General features: G+C 39.7%; 4 protein-coding genes and 1 long non-coding RNA gene across 5 annotated transcripts in view; 3 read left to right on the top strand and 2 right to left on the bottom strand.

Annotated features, from left to right (window-relative positions):
- The window catches only part of LOC128092558 (uncharacterized), a 57818-nt gene that overhangs the window by 27856 nt on the left and 10946 nt on the right, over positions 1-19016 (top strand). The gene's annotated exons all lie outside the window — the stretch shown is intronic.
- Positions 3194-5970, top strand: LOC120424150 (delta(24)-sterol reductase-like). Its single transcript, XM_039588197.2, has 5 exons — positions 3194-3506; positions 4014-4200; positions 4263-4551; positions 4613-4934; positions 5062-5970. Exons 1-5 carry the CDS (start codon positions 3324-3326, stop codon positions 5593-5595), a joined length of 1515 nt encoding a protein of 504 aa, XP_039444131.1. The 5' UTR covers positions 3194-3323; the 3' UTR covers positions 5596-5970.
- On the bottom strand, positions 6116-8667 carry LOC120424151 (caspase-like). Its single transcript, XM_039588198.2, has 3 exons — positions 8421-8667; positions 7733-7986; positions 6116-7346 (listed from the first exon to the last, which is right to left on the bottom strand). The coding sequence occupies exons 1-3, from the start codon at positions 8540-8542 to the stop codon at positions 6805-6807; spliced, it is 918 nt and encodes a 305-aa protein (XP_039444132.1). The 5' UTR covers positions 8543-8667; the 3' UTR covers positions 6116-6804.
- Positions 10835-15454, top strand: LOC120424141 (WASH complex subunit 4). Its single transcript, XM_039588184.2, has 8 exons — positions 10835-11023; positions 11332-11840; positions 11905-12129; positions 12188-12436; positions 12494-13003; positions 13328-14552; positions 14608-15003; positions 15115-15454. Exons 1-8 carry the CDS (start codon positions 10999-11001, stop codon positions 15387-15389), a joined length of 3414 nt encoding a protein of 1137 aa, XP_039444118.1. The 5' UTR covers positions 10835-10998; the 3' UTR covers positions 15390-15454.
- LOC120424142 (peptidoglycan-recognition protein LE) lies at positions 15405-17642 on the bottom strand. Its single transcript, XM_039588185.2, has 7 exons — positions 17295-17642; positions 17063-17230; positions 16882-16994; positions 16209-16482; positions 16034-16144; positions 15696-15975; positions 15405-15636 (listed from the first exon to the last, which is right to left on the bottom strand). The coding sequence occupies exons 1-7, from the start codon at positions 17350-17352 to the stop codon at positions 15504-15506; spliced, it is 1137 nt and encodes a 378-aa protein (XP_039444119.1). The 5' UTR covers positions 17353-17642; the 3' UTR covers positions 15405-15503.

Below are 19016 nucleotides of genomic sequence, written 5' to 3'. Positions count from 1 at the left end.
CACGAAGATTCGATTTATGATTTTTGATGGCAAACAAAATTTAAAAAAAAGGGTTGAACCCACATTTTTTTTTTTTTTTGATTTGGCTTGACTGGTTTTTATGACCCGTTTTAAGGTCCTATTTATCTTTTTCGAAAATGATTGTGTATAATGAAGAACCTACCACAATATTTACCCCAAAACAAATATTTGAAAACTGCCTACGAGAACACATAAAACGTCAGTGGGGGTGACTATGGGTCAAAAAACGTTACACCTCTCGTAATTTGTTAATAACAAAAACAATTTAAATAACATCGAAAATCTTTCAACGTAGATTTGTGGATCCAAAATATGGTGGATTTTAATGAACACTACCTTAAATGCCAATAGTTTGAAAATTGACCCAATCTCACCCCTTAGAGGGGGTGACATTGGGTCAAATAAAACAAAAATGATGTTCAAATTCAACGATATCATAAAAACAAGTCATCCAACAGTGTTTCTTGTTCGAGGGAATCGTATTGACATGCTACAATGTTTGAAGTGGAGTTTTTCAAACATTTTTAGAAAACTAGCAATTCCAACAAAAATATTAGAAAAATGATTTTTCGAGTGGTCATTTTTGGTCAAAAATGTACCTCAACTTTAGACAGCTGCCAAAATAATAGGATTTGTTCGAGGAACGAGATTTTTTCAGCGAAGTCATCATAAGATGTCCCCTACACAACCCTTTTAACAGAATTCAGTTTCATTCAGAAGAATCTGAGAAATGGTAAAATCCGTTAAAAAATGACTTTGACCCAATCTCACCCCCCAGACCCAATGTCACCCCCACTGACGGAACTTAATTTTTGGTCAAATATTGATAGATCATCTCAATCCTTAGACAAAGTGCGAGAATAGTAGTTTATGCAACAAGTTGCAAAAAGAGGATTTTTTCAGCACGAGCCGTACATTTATCCAACGAGGTTCACCGAGTTGGATAAATACGACGAGTGCTGAAAAAATCATGTTTTGCAACGAGTTCCATACAACATTTTTTGCAATTCCGAAAAACACCCTTGAAATTTTAAGTCAAATTATCTTGTATTTTGTCAATAAATCGTTTAAATCAAAAAAAATGTTGAAAAGTGTTACTTTTCGAAACAAGTGCTGAAAAGTTCAACTTTTCAGCACCCATTTCAGTGCTGAAAAGTAGAACTTTTCAGCATTTATTTTGAAAAGTGTTGCTATTCGATTCTTTTATTTTTGGTACAGAAAAGTAGGCTATTTTGTCGTTCAAGAATGACAGGAAAAGTAAGTAGTTTCACGACGGAATTCTAATCTAATAACACATTGTTCCTGCCATCATACACCATTATTTAACAAGTGATACCGAAGATTTTTGACATTACCTCAAAATGGGATAAGATTATACACATAACTCCATTTATATGTAAAAATTTAGTAATCTAAAAAACAATTAACATCAAAATAACATTTGCTAGCATACTTTATTTTTACCAGGATGATGAATTTTCACGTTTCACTCGGGCGATTCGAAATGCAAAAAAAACACCGTTGAAGTAATCAGCTGATATTATGGCTAGTAGCATTTTTTCAACCGCAAAAAAGGACGTGAAGCATACATGTTTGTGGCCCAGAAAGAAAATCCCCCAAAGTTTACCATAATAAATGGGCGTTACTAACAAGTGGCCCGTCAAGATAACAATTTTCCCGGGAATGAACTCGGAAGAGAGTACTAACTAGGATAGTGCTATATAGGGATATGATGTACGTGGCCGTGTAAGTTAGAGTTCTTAACCGATAAACAACTGTTAACTCATGGTTGAAGTTTTGATGGAATAAAATAAGCAAGCTTGATATTTTATTACATATAAGTGAAATAAAAAAAAATCAGGTGTATGTGCTATGAAAAGAAATTTGACGGCTTGAAATACTACTTCATGTTGCACCCATGAATAAGTTCAAGATGCATATTATCAATTTTTCTTCATTTGCATATCAAGTTTGCATATCCTTATAATGGAATGAGAACAGCTTCTTTCAAACCCGCCCTGTGAAACGCTACTGAATTAGATAACGAGATGCATTCAGATAACTCAGCCGTTGACCGAACCGGTATGGTTGTACTGCAAATTTCATTCCTCATTATCGCTGTGTGTTGACAACCGCCAACTCCACTGTCGACACTCTCAGTGCTGGAGTAATCTTTATCGCGATAATACATCGAAAATTCGTACCGAAATCAATGGAAGGCTGCAATGACGGATTGAGTCATTAATTACAGGTTGTAAACCCAACACCGAACAGAACATCTGGTCTTGGCTCGTCAATTGGGTGCAAATGCTACTGATTACACACGGTTCGGATTTGTTTAGGTGGAGTGTTGAACTACACTCATAAATGACTTACATTTTATGAGACTTAAGGAATATTGAAAACGATGTTAAGAAAGAAGATTTGAAGTAGTTGAGAAGAATTTCAAAAAATCAGATAATTCATAAAACATCGCTTCTTCATTCAATTTTTTTAAACAGCGACGGGTACCATTTTATGAAAATACATTTGAAAAACTTGTTTTCTGTTGAATCACACATTGCATGATTGCAATATTTTTTTTCTAAGAATGTTCGTTTTATCAATTTCACTTCATTTATTCCAATCTCTTTCACTCAAAATATCACCTTGTAGCTAAACGGTTAATGATGAATGGTTATCAATTGTTGGTCAAGCAAAATGCATTAAAAAGTGTACCTGGCGATAAGAAATTTGATCAACCTCGGAAACAGCTGGTTTCAAGAATAGCTGTTCATGTTCACACAATCAGAGCACTGATTACATATTTGCGTTAACTCAATGTCACATTGAATTTAGGTAATCAACTGTACAATCTACATTAAGATGTTTATTTTATTCAATTATTTTCAATATGTCCGATTCAATACCATTTTTTGCTAGATATAAAAAATCAACAATTATGTCTTCAATAATAAAAACTAAAACATAATTCAATTCGAGAAATCTATCGCTTTTTGCGTGATTCTACTTAAATCATCTATCACACCGAGTATCAAGCTGATAAAATTGGTATAAATGGACGTTTGCCGCGATTGCGAATTGTCCATATGTGAACCTCACGCGAAACCACTACCAAAATAATATCAGCAGAACAATTTTTTGCTGCACTCCAGTTCGCGAATTTTATTTTAAAATTTGTTCAGTCGGGCGGCGGCTGTTGACGCGATCAGGTCGTTGGCATCGCGATTTTTTTGCTCTCTCTTCTCCAATTCAGCATTGTCTCTTTAGCAAACCAAATTTGGCAAGTTTAGAGTCAGAAAATGGCGAGTAAAACGCTTACCGAAATCTTGCTCGTTGACTTCCGATGGATCGTGGTTGTTCTGTTCCTGCTACCGGCGTCCTTCCTGTACAACTTGTTCTACAGTGTGCGCAGTAAGATCATTTTTAAGCTGCATTCGGCACCCAGAAGCCACGACGCCAAAGTTGCCGGCATCCAGAAACAGGTAATCTTCTGAGTTAAGTGTGGGAAGAAAGTCGGTGATAATTTATTTGATTGATCCTGGAAAGTGGCCTGTTGGAAGATGTTGATTACGAGTTCAAACCTAGTTATGCAATTGAAGTGGTTTTTATGGAACTGACTTTAGGGAAATGTGGAGTGATTTGTGTAATTAATAAATTATGAATGACTTTTTTGTGTTTTTAATTGGTTTCACCTAATTTGCCAAACTTGAATAACTTATCTCGATCAAAATTTCGGCGATGAAAACGAAATGCATGCACATAAGGGTGTTGTATGGAAGCAGCATGTTTACTGATCTAAGAATTAAAAATTGCACTTGTTTTGAATTTTTTAAGCAAAACGGGTAATGTTTGAGAAAAAACAGATATTGTTCTTATCCAGATTTTATTTTGTAAGGCTATAAATTTTAAAATTTGAGGTATTAGAAAGCAAAAATTTTAATCGATCGTTCAAAACTCTTTCCCTCTTTCTTCGTTTATTTTTTACTCAGGTCCGAAAATGGAAAGAATCCGGTGGCAAGACCAAGATGTGCACGGCCCGTCCCGGATGGCAAACGATGAGCTTCCGCAAGCCGATGTACAAGAAAACCTCCTATCAAATCAACTGTAATCTCGTCGACGTGCTCGATGTGGACACCAAGCGGAAGGTGGTCCGGGTGGAACCTCTCGTCAGCATGGGTTGGTGTTTTTATGGGCTTTTCGAATGATGTTAAAAATTGACGAAAGGTTTGATTTTGCAGGACAACTATCGGAAACTCTGGCTGCACTGGGATGGACTATCCCGATTGTTCCGGAACTTGACGATCTGACCGTTGGAGGCCTGGTAATGGGTACCGGCGTGGAGTCTAGCTCTCACATCTACGGACTGTTTCAGCACATTTGCCTGTCTTACGAATTGGTTCTGGCCGACGGAAGTGTTGTGAAATGCTCCGAAAACGAAAACAGTGATCTCTTCTACGCTGTTCCGTGGTCGTACGGTACCCTTGGACTGTTGACGGCCGTTGAAATCATGATCATTCCGGCAACAAAGTAAATTTCGAACTCTCAGTTGTAGTTTCGAGGCTTTTAATTGAACATTTGTTATCCACAGGTACATCCGCCTGCATTACGAACCGGTGGTTGGACTGCAGAACGTCGTGGACAAGTTCGAGAGTGCCTGCCGAGACACCAAGAAGAACAAGTACGTTGAAGGACTGCTGTACACGCTGGACGAGGCCGTCATAATGACCGGCGAAATGGTTGAGGACAGTGAGGTTGAACCGGACAAGGTCAATGATATTAGCAAGTGGTACAAGCCGTGGTTCTTCGTGCACGTGCGTGATATTCTGAAGAAGCGCGAAAAGACTTACGAGTACGTGCCACTGCGAGAATACTACCACAGGCACTCGCGGGCGCTGTTTTGGGAAATTCAGGTTGGTATTTGCAAAGTAACGTCATTAGGGGCGGCATTGAGTTCTGGGGGTGAGATTGGGTAGTATAAAAATGCTGAATGTCCTGCTGATTTCTTTATTCTTACATTTAAATTTTACCAATTTACAGGACATAGTCCCCTTCGGCAACAACATAATCTTCCGCTACCTGTTCGGCTGGCTGCTGCCGGTCAAGGTGTCCCTGCTGAAGCTCACCCAAACGGAAACCGTGAAGAAGCTGTACGAAAACAACCACATCATCCAGGACTTGCTCGTTCCGACTAGCACCATGAAGAAGTGCTGCGAAGAATTCGACCGCCTCGTGAACGTGTACCCAGTTTGGCTGTGTCCGTTCCTGCTGCCCAACAACCCTGGCATGCTGCAACCGGCCAAGGGAATGACCAGCGATCTGTACGTGGACATTGGTGTGTACGGAGTGCCGAAGGGTCGTCGCTTCCAACCGGTGGAGACAACCCGCGCTGTTGAGGATCTGGTCGAGCAGAGCAAGGGATTCCAGATGCTGTACGCCGACACTTATCGTACGCGTGAGGAGTTCCGACGCATGTTTGACCATGGACTGTACGATAAGATGCGCAAAAAGTACAACTGCGAGGGAGCCTTCCCGGAGGTTTATGACAAGGTTAACAAGAATGTTCGAGATTAAAAAGTGTTTGGAAGATATTGTTTATGGGAAATATATTTTTCATCTTGACCTTTTTACATACTAAGGGCTTGCTTGCGTATTTAGCATTTATAAAAATTCTACTGTGAATTCCACTGTCATGTGTTGTAGGTTGTAGAGTTGTAATTTTCCTTTCAATATTGTCCTCAAGACAGTGATTTATTCGTCTTACAAAACTAAAAGCTATTACCTTGTTAGAACCCATGTTTTGAACATTCCAGCGAAATTTTGAATATCCAGCTTTGTTTTGAAGGGAATGGAAATTTAAATACACGACTGCATCTTCAAACATGATGGTTAAGTAGACTTCACATTCTCTTCTAGCGCGCCAATAAAACTACTTCATTTTAACCTCAAGTCTTTTGTTTTCTTCCTCTCACAGTGCATCACGTTATCACTTTACTCTCAAATCAAATGTTTCGTAAAAAAAAAGTTGGAAATTGTTGTTTATTTAATTTATCTCTGAGTTGTTTCAAATTGCATCGTGCAGCAAATTTATTTGCTTTTCGAATGAAAGGGATATTTTTGCAGAAAGCCAGCTGAACTTGAAAAAAATGATTAGCTAAAAAAAAAGTTAACATAGAAATCAAGCTATCACGTTCGAAAATATCAGCATCTTATACTGCATTTTGGGTTTTGAAAGTTCAGCTGAATTTATAAAACGAAAATAATCCATTTCATTCAAGTTGCGAAACTTCACAGCACGATGCTGTTGGCAGTTTTTTCTTCGGATGGTCCTGTTAAGTTAATTGTTAAGTTTTTTTATTGTGTATTTTATCGTTAAACTGTGGTCATTACATTTCTGAGTCTCTGTGTAAGTATGTTTTTCCTAAATTGTACTTCCGATTGTACTTTAAACGTGGATTAAAATGCGTGCAAGAGTTTTCAGAAACGACAAAAAATCACTACAACTCAATGATTCAAAAAATTCAAACTAGAATATTAAGAAGACATGAACTATAAAATACACGGTCTGTGTAATAAGGATCTATAAAATCGTTTGAGATAATCATAATAATAACCTACATAAAATAACTCTAAAACTTGAGAGACAAATAATGAAATTACACGTTCAAGCATAAAGGTTTGCGACATTTGTGCTGTTTTGTGCACTACCCTTTACACTACAGCAAAGTGTAACGAGTTAATTTGAAAAATGTTAGGACATTGAAAGAGTGGTCCATCGGTCATCTACTTGTCAGTAAAGCGCAGCAGTCGCGTCAACATGGTTGTCACGCACGGGATCTGCTTTTGCTGGTGCATCATCGGAATGTCCGGCGTGTTGGACTCAAAGTCGTACGCCACCCGCTGGGCCACGAACGTCAGCAGCGTCAGAATGTCGTACTTCTTTCCGTGCTGGTTCAACTCCTGGCACAGGGACTGCATAAACCAAGAGCCCTTTTGGGTGTTGCGCCACGAGTAGAAGCCCGGGATGGTCGAGTACGCGATCAAGAAGTCAGCGTGGGCCGGAATTTTGTAGCTCATCGAGCCGGCGCTGTCCGTTTCGGTGCGATCGGACAGGGTGACGCCCGCGTCCAACTGGTCACCCTGGCAGGCCTGGATGAAAAACAGCTTCGGCTTGCCAGCCAGGGTCGGGCAGTGGTTGGCAGTGAAGTACGACCAAATGATGTCCAGCTTGTACTGGCAGTCCTTCGCGTACAGGTAGCCGAGTTCGCCATGCGACAGGATCGTGATCAGGATGCAGTCGTTGTCCGAGTGGTCCATCTTGGCGACTGTGGAAATGTGGTTTGTTAAAAAATGTTCAGTTAAAAAAAATGTCTGCAAGTCTTTGTTACTATTCGGAATCAGCTGGTGACACAAAATGATTGTTTTAATAGATCAGATTATTGTAAAATTAACCCTAAGTTCCTATTTTCTATTCTTTTAACATCGATTGACAAACATAAAGTTTCATTCCTTTTAAAATTTGATTGCCATAAAGGCACTAGGTCACCGCTGTTTGATAAAAACAAATTGTTTGACTATGTAAATCATAGAACCCTGTGAAAACAATACCTCTTTACTCTGCTAAACAAAGCATCTAAAAAAATCCCATGCGTCACTCTAATTCCCATGCTTTCATGTTTTCGTTAGCCATAATTAGCTTCAAAACTTTTACCTTTCTCCACCTCCTTCTGCATATCCCTCAGCTTCATGTCCTTGTACACGCGCACGTCAAAGTCCAGATGCTTCAACGTGGATGCCAAATTTTCGCAGTCAACATTAGTGCCGGCCCTGGACTTTAGCTGTGGAATCTCAAAATGCTCGTGGTTGAAGATTAGGGCCAGACCCCGCTTCGGGTGGTTCATGTTGTAGTCGGAAGCATAGCGATCGACGGGCATCCGCGCTTTCAGTCGGTTCCCGTAGTGGTCCCTGAGAAGGTCATTTGATCGTTAAATGAGTTCATTGATTTATTTTTCGTTAGACTAGTAATATAATCAAACAAACAGCAATCGATAGACACACAGCTGATGCGAATAAAGGGAAGAAGGGAGAAACATGCCATGAACATCGCAGCTAGCCAAGCGATTCCTCGACTCTACTGCGTTATGCTTCCCAAAGTGCAAAAGCATTCGAATCAATGTGTACTGCGATGCACTTTGGTTTTGCAGCCCTCTTTGTTACTGATTTTCGCTATGCCCAGAGTAGTGTCTTCCAAGGACTAACCGTGCAATAAAATCGAGATCCAAGTGTGCGTGTGTGGCAAAGGGCCACAGCAAGCCAGGTAATTTTTCCCTTCTGTTCTGTTCATGGTCGAAAAAAAAATCCTTCAACCTAACAAGGACAGCCTACTGAATAATACTCACAAGCCATTTCCGTGTCCCAAGGCGTCGGCAACGTCCGTGAATTTGGTGGTGCTGGTTTTGTTGGAATCCTGCATATCGGCCTGGATCGACTGCTGGTCCTCGATCAAGCCAGTGTCACTCATTTTGCCCTAAATCACGCTGCGTAACGAATTTCACGGATGGCAATTTTTAGGAATGACGCGATTTATTGGGTTTTTTGTGTTAAACGGAGCACTGCAGTGTACGTGTTATGGCCAATACAAAACATACGAGAATGATGCGCTAGCTGCTGAATTTCTTTTGTGGCAAACGCGTTAGAACGGTTGAGGGGACGAACATAATCTACGTATATGTATTCACTATGGGGGTGTGGGGTGAAGCTACACTTTTTATATATTTAACATCATTGAATTAATATTGTTTAAATTTTAACACTAAAACATATTTATAATTCGTTTCAATCCAACCTGTTTGATCATCACCTTGCGTAAAACATATGAAATAATGCTAAAATCGTTATTTAAACGAAACCATGAATCTTTTTCCCTACCAACTTGCGGGTAGCATAATATACGTAGCTTATGCACGTACCATTTGCGCGCTAATACCACTATGACAGTAAAGCACAAGATTCTCATAAAAGGTGACAGAAAAAACGAGCTTTCTGTGTGTTGGTGAAATGTGGCCTGTCCTTTTCTAGAGTTTGAAACATTTTTAAGCGATGTCTTTACTATGTCCGAATTCAAATTGGAGCAAATATATGTTCACATACAGTTTAGACTGAGTTATCTAAAGCCTTTATTTTTCAAAATTTTGAATATCCAAATGCATTCAACTTTAGAAAAGTCATAAAATCCAACGATGGAAAAATACACCATATTATCACTTACTTTACCAAATAAGTATTCTTAATATTCAATTATTGCCATATTGGCCTACCTTGGAATACACAATCGTAGATCACTGTAGAGCATATTTGGTGTTATATTTTTGCTGGATTCGACAAATACAACAAAATAATGTAATCAAAAGAACTCAACACGACAGAAAAGCCCGGCTTTGAAAAGATATGGAGACGCACCGTAGTTCAAAACGATGACACCAGCATAAATTGTGTCAACACAAAATGGCTGCGCCACCCACCAGTGGTTCGCGAGAAAGAGAGAATATGAAGTTCCTGGCGTAAGCGCACACTGCCAGCGAAGCAACATGGCGTCGAATTATGCTGCCTCTCTCAATGTTTGCTAGTGTGTGTGTGTGTGAGAGCTCTCTCTGCTTCTTGTGCGTACGCTTTTGTAGATTTGTATGCTCAGGAACGCCATTTTGGTGTGATCGAATTATCTTTCCGATCTTTTCAAATTATCTTTGATAAAAACGCGTTTTAATGTTTGACCTTACTTAAACAGGAACAAAATCGTTTTGTTTTGTTCACTTTTTGTCCCGAAAATTGTTTGAATTTGCTTGACAGAATCTCAAGTTTTCAAAGAAAAATGTTAACTGTAGACGTACATACCAAGAGTGACAAAACGACCTCAGAATAAAATTTCGATTGGAAACTTGTCGCAGTTGCAAGTGTATGTAAATATAGCACGATTTGATCAGAACTACGATTCATATGAAAAGTGTCAAAGTGTGTTTTTCTGGTTTTGCTGGATTGAATGTAATAGTAACTTCATTTTTATCAAGCAAACTTTCTTAAACAGCGGCTGACTTCTGACTGAACATGGCGGGGGGGGGGGGGGCTTTGGGGGGTCTCATAAGGAGGCAGCTTATCTCGCTCAGGCAAAAGGTTAAAATTTTGAGAGGGGGGCGGCGGCGCTCCTGCTCTTGAATTTAAATTTGTAATAAAACAAACTTTCACATTCGAAGAATTTATTTCAATTAATTGGTTTCATAAAAAAAAAATCAAAATTCCTGGTCAGATAGAGCAGATAACCAAATGCGTTTTATATATTCCAACATGGTTCGGGTAACCAATACCAAGTTGTGCTTCAATGTTTGCTCACCTCTTAGTCACTTAAAACACATTAAAAAGCACCGTATTATTTTTATTGGGGTTTAAGGGGTTAGCTAAACAGCATATCTCCAAAGAAAAAGCAATGTTTTAATTTTCAAGCATTGCGAAAATTGATACATGTTTATATGAGAAAGGAAAGAAATCTAATGCTTTAATGAATTTTGTTTTTTAATAATAAAAATGGGTCAAAAGCGTGATATCCACATTATTTAGCACATAAAGGCAATGGAATATTTCTGCAAGATTATGCATATTTCTGTAGAAAGATTTGAGATTAATTAAGTCTCTTAATATTTTGTTAAAAATCATTTAATTGAAGTAAGATAAAAAAAAGTGCTTCTAAATGCGAATGCGATTTCCAATCAACTATCCCCTTAATTTATATCAGTTTGTCTCGTATTTTGTTTTGGTCTGTTCGTCGTTTCCTTCTCAACAATACTATGACAGCTCGAACTTAATCAATTGATTTTTAATTTGTGATGTGATGTTTTGCTATGGTTTCACAGCATTTATTAACAATATTTCGTCAATATAATCAAATCTAATTCATGGTTAACAAATATACTAGAATTGAACTACAAGATGCAACGCAATCAGAAAAATTTGAGTAAGCGCCGTTCTAAAAATTAAGGTTTTTTTTACAGGATGACTCATTCTGTATTGTTGTTTTAATTTTGTAATCGCAACATTCCGAGAAAAAAAAGTTTTATTTATATAGAATTAAATTAACAGATATTTCATTTAAAAAAATTGGTTTAATAAATTCAATCAAATAGCAGGAAAGGGCACAGAGGCATGGAATTCCTGTAGATTTTTTTAGTGCTATTTAATGTAGCCTGTGAAAACCCAATCTTATTGCGGGATTTTGTTGTCAGAAAGAATCCAATAAACAGGGTCAAAATGTTTATGTTCTAGATTACTACGGTGCCACCCAGATCAAAGAGTTTGGAGTCTTTTTGGACAGTTATGATGTGCAGCTGCAGCGTCTCGCATCGAACATAAGTCTTGAAGAACCTAAGACACCCACGGTATCGATTCGGTTGGATACCTCAAAGGAGGATCTCAGCTGCATCCAGCTAGTGGACACCGACAATAAAATCCTGAACAAAATTCTGTACACATTTAGTGCGCTGTGCCACGAGGTTGACTCGCTGCGGGATGAGTTCGAAGAGATGGTCCGGGAGTTCCAGTGTTTCGACGAATCGCTGGACGATAACACGGAACAGCTACGTGAGGAGAGCCTGGTCACCTTGGACCGATCGTCACTGTTGGCCATCAGTGGTAGAATTGAGTTGCTTACCCGGATCAAGTGCTACTTTGAGCGCATCGTGGAGGTGTCCGTGACGATTGTGCTGCAGCTGGGAGCCCTGTTTGATCCGTCCAACAAGTTTGGCCACTTTAATCATTCCAGCTGGGAGTTGGACGTAGGTTTTTTTTTTTAAATTGAAAAGTATTTGAACATTATCATAATTGAATTCATTATTTCAGTTAATGTTCAACTATATAGCAGATTTAATGTTCATGCCTTTGCTGTTCGATGTAGTTTTGACCAACTCGAAGTTTAAAACGTACTGGAAATTTTACGTCAAGCAGATTCGCGCCCTCAAGTTGAATCCTAAGAAGCTCTCAAAGCCGGTCAAAACCGATCAGATCTACGATCTGAACAAGGCAATAGATGAAATTGCTATTTGGTTGGACGAGAATGCCTACAAGGTAGAAAATTAAGCAAAATTAATTTGAGTCTTTTAATCATTTTTTGATTATTTTGCAGCACGTACTAGAGGCCATGTTTAACGCCAAGCAGAAACTAGTGATGGAATCGGCCACAGTGTTTGCCGATAGGTTTCTTAAGTATCTCAAACAGCGCACGACTGAAGCAGCTGGGCTCAGTGCCAGTTTGTCTAGCAACGATGAGACTACGACAGTCGTGAAGCTCAACGCAATGATCAACTTGTACCATTATATGTTTGTCAGCATCGATAAGTCGGTGCTCAAAGGTTTGATGGATGTCAATGAAAAGGTTTGTATGACGATTAAATGTATAATAATGGTCTTACCCCTAATCTTTAACTCTCAGTTTTGTGGCGTCCCTCTGATGGGAAAAGTACTCTGGATTCCGGATGATTTCTTCCGCAAATATGGTCACAAGACGATTCGAGACTGTGATCGTAACGATTACCGCAAGGCACGAGATGCCCATCTGACGTATCGCCGGAAGAGTTTGGCCAAGGATATTCTCGTGTACTGCATTCAGATCAGCAGTTGGTTGGTGCGAATTGGAGCTGCTTTCAAAAGTACCAAACACGACACCACGCTGGACGTGTTGCGCCAAAAGTGTGGACTGATTTTCGAGGGAATTCATTACGCGCAGGAAATTAGCTTTCTCGTACAGTCGGTCACTTCGCTGCACTGGTACATGCAGGAATCCATCAATAGGCACATGTTTCAGGCAGTTGGAAAGCTGCTCGAATATCTGCAGTGCGTGAACAATTTTTTCGATAGCAACCAGCAAGCGATAGCAGAAACGAACCAGTTTATTATCCAGCATTTGCAGCACAAGATTTTTATAATTGTGGTAAATTCTAAGGTAAGTGATAATTTGATTTTTGCCTTTCGTACAAAAAAAAAGATTTCGGAGGTCTTGATTTGCGATGCTTGAGATATGAATATTCGTGTACTTTTTGCGTAACGTAAATTTTCCTAGTTTTCAATTCAGAGTGGCATAAACAGAAGTCATTTGACTGTGGGCATTGATAGTTTACGCTTGTTACCGTTTTTTATTCAAATCAGGTTCAATATAAAGAAATACTAACAATTTTAAGTGATTGTTAGAAAATTGAAAAGTGATAATACAATGATGCTCAATTATTTAGGTAATAAAATAAAATAAATGCAATTCATTAAATTCTAGAAAAAGCTCATAACGGAAGCCAAACAAGCAAAGGCTAAGAAAAGCGAAGTTTTCATCGATAAACTCTCGGCCTTCCACGTAATTGAACGATGCATGAGCGGACCAGCGAATCGAACTCGTTTGACCATCGCCCGTCTGGCAGTCTCAATCAGCGATCCCAAGCAGAGTTTGACACCGGAAAGTTACGAGAAAATTCGTCTCCTATTGGATCAAATCGATACCCTGTCCAATTTACAGAGCAAACTTCGGCGATTGTGTGACATACAGTTTCTGTTTTGGCATCAATCTTTTTTCGCACTCCACGTGGCCGAGTATTATGACCAGGCGTACGCGCAAAACAATTTGAAATATTTGGTTCAGACTGCATCAAATTGTACCGATTCTTTGGGAAAAGTTTCTGCAACAGATGATAATATGCAGAAAACAGTCGCCAAATTGGCGAAATATCATCGCAAGACTTTCAGCGAATCATTAATGAATCAAATTAGCAACCATATTGAGACGTACATTAGGTTGGACTATTATGGAAAGACTGCTCAAATCGAACCGTTTAATCCGTTTAACGATACTTCAATGGCACTGAACAACATCCATTCGTTGGTTCGAATGGAACCACTTTTGGTGGGTGGTCAATACCTGTGTATCAAAGAGCACGTGAAACGATACCTCAGTAATACGTACTACACGCTGGCGTCAATTTCACAGCACGACTGGAAGATCTACAAAGAGATGCGCTGTCAGGCTGCCAGTTATCAGATCGAAAGCATCGAGGATCAGCTGCCCAAGCAAACGCTAGAACAGGGACTGGATGTGCTGGAGATTATGCATAACATTGAACAGTTTGTCAGCCACTACGTGTACAATCTGAACTTCCAGATCTTCATCGAACAGTCTAGCAACAATAACTTCCTGAACACAGTCAGCATCGGCCACATTGCCAATTCGCTGCGCCGGCACGGAAATGGAATTATCAATACGACAGTGAATTACACGTTCCAGTTTTTGAGACAGAAATTTTTCACATTTTCACACTTTCTGTTCGATGAGCAAATCAAGGCTCGGCTGACGAGTGACGCCAAGTATTTCTTGGAGAATGCCGAGGCGCTGAACCAGACGTACGATTACGAACGGGCACACGCGTTCAATCGAAGAATCAAGAATTTGGGTCTTTCCGATGCTGGCGAAACGTACATGGATCTGTTCCGCAAACTGATTTGTCACATCGGTAAGATTGAAAACACCGAACAAGCTTGTTCATTCTAACATCAATTTGCTTTCAGGAAACGCCATGGGCTACGTGCGGATGATTCGATCCGGAGCGCTTCACGAGTGTACCGAGGCAACGGTCTATCTACCGATGATCGATCAACCACTGAACTTTACCGCTTACACCAAAGAGGAAGTTCTGCACGATACGACCGTCAGTGCTGCTGAAATCCTAGAGCACGACATCAACAGTTTGTGCAACAACTATCGCATCGATACCAACTACTTCCGGTTGTTGGTGAACGCGTTTCTTACGCTGCGCCATGCGGAAAATATTCACCTGCAGAACTTCTACATGATCATTCCGCCGTTGACTATCAATTTTGTGGAGTATATTGTAAAGGCGAAGGAGAAAATCACCAAGAAGGATAAGATTGGTGCATTATTTACGGATGATGGATTTGCAATTGGTAAGTGATCCTAAACTTTCCTTCTTTAATCTCTTCATGAACATTAGAGTGGTTCCACATTCCAAACCTTTCTAAATGACCTTAAACACCTTAACATATGGTTATTCGCAGGTCTTGCCTACATCCTTAAGCTTCTGGACCAAACGACCAAGTTCAACTCGCTGCACTGGTTCCGCTCGGTCAAGAACAAGTACAACCGCGAGCTCGAAAAGCTGGACGCCCAACAGGCTCAGTGCGTCAAGACGAGCAACCACGGCGATAGCGAAAAGTTGCTCCAAACGGTAGCGCTGAGTCGGCGTCGACTCAAGATGGTCCAGCAGGAGTTTGATCTGCTGTTTTGCAACCTGAGCAGTGCGAAGATATTCTTCAACGATGCCGTCGACTAGTGGAGAGACAAAGAATGATTTCAATATCACACATTTATTGAAAAGTATACTGTTTTTTATTCAAATTAAGTGTTTTTTGTTTCAGTATATCGAGAAACGCCTCATAAGTCTAAGTCATGGATCTGCAGTCCAATGTGGCCAAGTTTTGACCTCTTCAAATAGCTTCCGCCCTGGACTTTCGGTTGGACTGCATTGACAGTGTGCCACGAGTTTGTAGTCTTCCTGGATGTAACCGTCCTTAACGCCTCTGTAATACGAAGTAAATTTTTAATACTTACGATTACGATTTTCTCACTAAATACAAACCTCTCAATGAGTAATTTGCACGCCTCGATCGCCACCTTGGCCGGAAGTTCATTCATGAAGCAGCCCACAAAACTAATCCCGATTCCTCGGCTGTTGTACCCATGGGTGTGAGCTCCAATTCGCTGCCAGCCGCGACCCTCGTAGACATTCCCATCATTGCCCACCAGAAAGTTGTAAGCAATGTCGTGCCAGCGCCGGGACTCAATGTGGAAGCACTGAATGTTCCGGACCATGTAAACCATCCCTGCCTGTGTGTCCGCAGTTTCCGTTGCCGTGTGAGCTGGAATAGAATAATTTTGAGGTGTAATTATCGATCTCATACAAAACATCAAACTTACAGATGACTACGTAGGGTACCGGAGACTCCATTGGTTGAAACTCTAGTGCAGGTTGGGCAAGCCATGTCCTTCTGTCAATTATCCGTAACACTTTAGTATCAATATGTTTTGCTGAAAAAGAGCTTATAAAAATTAAAATCTATATAAATCAATCCACTTCAACTTGCTGTCTTACAAACGTTCGACACAAACAAATCATCCCGATTTCGTTCGACCTGTTCCGCGGTAGTCCGTCTGCTTTCGCCTTCACTTGCTCCATGAGGAGACCGGACGAACTCCTTAGAGGCTTGTTCCGACGATTGATCGGAATGGGGATGTGCCGCCGCAGGTGTAGTTGTTGTGATCAGTTGCTGGACCGATCCGAGGTTATTCCCGTTCGTGTGGATGATGTGAATCGGGCCAGTCACGTACGTTACGTTGCCGATGTGGATTTTGTTCGAGTTCTCGATCTGAAGGAAATTATGTTCGTTAACTGAAGTACACTTTGCATAATTATATGGTTAATTTTGACTTTATATATTGATAAATTACAGTGAAAATTCCGATTTCAAATCATTTAGCAAACAGCTAAATTTATGTTTTTAAATCTTTATTTTTTCACTGATTCACAAACTTTGAAATTTTCTGGTTAGGGAATGCATGGAAAAGTATAATATATTTTTGATATTTTTTAAAATATTTAACAAATGAGCCATTTAATGTTACTGCAAGTTAGCATTTCAAAAATCCCTTTGCAAAGGTATCTAATCGAACTTGAACACTGCACTCGCGTTCGTCCACATGTGATTAGGCGCACATCATGTCCCGCATTCAATCACACTCGTCCATTCATATCTGTACCAACATACCTGTATGTTTCCGAACGTTTGTGTGCTATTGCCTTTGAAGACCGTCTGGAGAATCTCCGTGTGGTTGATATCAGTGACGTTGGCGGTGTTTGATACTATTTTCAGCTCATTTCCTGCCGATATGTTTAGGATTCGAGCCGGTTACGATTAGTGTCTATTTATATTGCAACGGTTAACTAACCCTTGTCTATCTTGGTGATGTTGATATTGGCGACATCATCCGCTATCGAGCTAATATCACTATCGGCAACGGTCGAAATAAACTCCGTGCTGTGACCACTGAGAGAGGAAACGTCATCGTTGCTTATCGTTGAAAACTCGCTGCTCTCGACCCATTGTTGGCATTTTTCTTTAAATAATATTTGAAATCATTTATTAGAGCAACTAGGTACTAACTTCTACACAATACCTACCCTGAGCTGCACCTCCTACTGCATAGTCCTGCGACAACTTTCTATTTCCAGAGTCCATTTTTGAAAGTGGCACCTTTCCGTTTTATTAGCTATTAGGCCAATGTCATCGAGCTCTCAATACTTACTGACCAGCTAGATCGACACCGCAGTTTTGAGCGGTATAGGCGGCGTCAGGAGGGACACTTATCTTATCAGCTAATCGTGATATCGAATTCTGAGCATGACATGTGTGTACGTTTGTAGTACGTGTGAACTTTACTCTAGTTTGATTGTTTACAACGCGGAACGAAGGCAAACACCTTCAGCCGGTCCAGAGTAATGATGTCAACTGAAGTTTCCACAAGTTCATTCAAGCTTGCAAGCTTTCCTTTTTGGTTTCTGGTGTGCAGATATACGAATATACAATGTATTCTTGAATGAATCACGTTTGGCGATACGAAACTGAGCTTGTATGATTTTATATGTAGCTGGTCTGATTGTGTATGTTTTACAACAAGGAAGGATTTTTTTGAATTGAAGAGCTTTTCCGTGATCAACATTCAGGCGTTTTACAGTACCTTTATCCAACCTTTCCAATCCAATGCAGGAAGTTTCTGTAGCAATGCGATTAAATGCAAAAGTGTTAGAACTTACTTCAGTCTTTTTTTTACAATTATATTTATTCATGTATTGGATTTTATTATAATGCTATTAAGCAACTGTTATGTTCAGGGCTGTGGAGTCGGAGTCGGAGTCGGAGCCGGAGTCGGTGGAGTCGGGTCTTTTTGGGGACCTGGAGTCGGAGTCGGAGTCGGAGTCGTCAAAACTCGACTAGCTGGAGTCGGAGTCGGAGTCGGAGCTGGCTAAATTTTATGAGCTGGAGTCGGAGTCGGAGCCGGAGTCGTAAATTTCTGATAGACCTGGAGTCGGAGCTGGAGTCGGAGTTATCAATATATTTTATATAATTTATGAACTTATTTATTGTTCATTATTTGTTATAATTTTTTGGTTAATTACCAATTTTTTAAATTTATTTATTGAATCACGTGCACTGCGTTGACATTTTTTTTAATCAATTTATTTTTTGGACCAAGATAATTATTAGATGTCATGTTGTTTTCGAAGCATTTTTATTGTGATTGGAAAGCTCTTATTGTGTAATTTCACTAAGATCACAGCATGATAATCTGTTAATCCTCTCTTGTCAATGTTTGTATACACTAAACTATAGTTTCATAACTCATACAATAGTAAACAATTGTGGCTGTGTAGTCAAAAAATTAAAACATATTTAAATAATTATTAACATATTTAATTGATTCTTTGCTGCCTCTTTTTGCTTGCATGTACAATATTTAAAAAAAGTATTTACACACCTTGGGCCCTATGCGCATTTTGTGATGAAACATGTTAAGAATTCAAAGTTTGACAAAAACCTAGTGTCGTGGCTGGAGCGGGATTTTTCTCAGATTTTCCGAATATTTGGGATTATTTTCGGAGACACAGAAACACGCGTTGTTCAGGCCCAAAACATAACACAAGACTGTTTATTCTTTTCTCTCTCTCGCGTCAGCCAAGCACACGCACACACTCAACATCAATGTATATTCGAAGCAAGGTGTGGCATTTCCAATTACTAGCTTGTATGAGTATCTTATTTATTCTTCGCCTACCAATCTCATCCACTACATCCTCCTCCTCTTCTACTCTTTGATTAATGAAATTACAACAAATACATCAATG

Source organism: Culex pipiens, chromosome 1, assembly GCF_016801865.2.
Source record: "Culex pipiens pallens isolate TS chromosome 1, TS_CPP_V2, whole genome shotgun sequence".
Taxonomy (NCBI): Eukaryota; Metazoa; Arthropoda; class Insecta; order Diptera; family Culicidae; genus Culex; species Culex pipiens.
This window is presented reverse-complemented; position numbering and strand designations above follow the sequence as displayed.

Excerpts from the sequence above, each read along its gene's own strand:
- LOC120424141 (XM_039588184.2), top strand. The coding sequence starts at position 10,999 with ATGCAACGCAATCAGAAAAATTTGA. Across the intron at positions 14,553-14,607 it reads CAAACTGATTTGTCACATCG|GAAACGCCATGGGCTACGTG; the intron begins GTAAGATTGAAA and ends ATTTGCTTTCAG. Across the intron at positions 15,004-15,114 it reads GGATGATGGATTTGCAATTG|GTCTTGCCTACATCCTTAAG; the intron begins GTAAGTGATCCT and ends GGTTATTCGCAG.
- LOC120424151 (XM_039588198.2), bottom strand. The coding sequence starts at position 8,542 with ATGAGTGACACTGGCTTGATCGAGGACCAGCAGTCGATCCAGGCCGAT. Across the intron at positions 7,987-8,420 it reads TTGGGACACGGAAATGGCTT|GGACCACTACGGGAACCGAC; the intron begins GTGAGTATTATT and ends TGACCTTCTCAG. Across the intron at positions 7,347-7,732 it reads GCAGAAGGAGGTGGAGAAAG|TCGCCAAGATGGACCACTCG; the intron begins GTAAAAGTTTTG and ends ACATTTCCACAG.
- LOC120424150 (XM_039588197.2), top strand. The coding sequence starts at position 3,324 with ATGGCGAGTAAAACGCTTACCGAAATCTTGCTCGTTGACTTCCGATGG. Across the intron at positions 4,552-4,612 it reads ATGATCATTCCGGCAACAAA|GTACATCCGCCTGCATTACG; the intron begins GTAAATTTCGAA and ends TGTTATCCACAG. Across the intron at positions 4,935-5,061 it reads CGCTGTTTTGGGAAATTCAG|GACATAGTCCCCTTCGGCAA; the intron begins GTTGGTATTTGC and ends ACCAATTTACAG.
- LOC120424142 (XM_039588185.2), bottom strand. The coding sequence starts at position 17,352 with ATGGACTCTGGAAATAGAAAGTTGTCGCAGGACTATGCAGTAGGAGGT. Across the intron at positions 17,231-17,294 it reads AGTAGGAGGTGCAGCTCAGG|AAAAATGCCAACAATGGGTC; the intron begins GTAGGTATTGTG and ends TATTATTTAAAG. Across the intron at positions 15,637-15,695 it reads TGCAAATTACTCATTGAGAG|AGGCGTTAAGGACGGTTACA; the intron begins GTTTGTATTTAG and ends TTCGTATTACAG.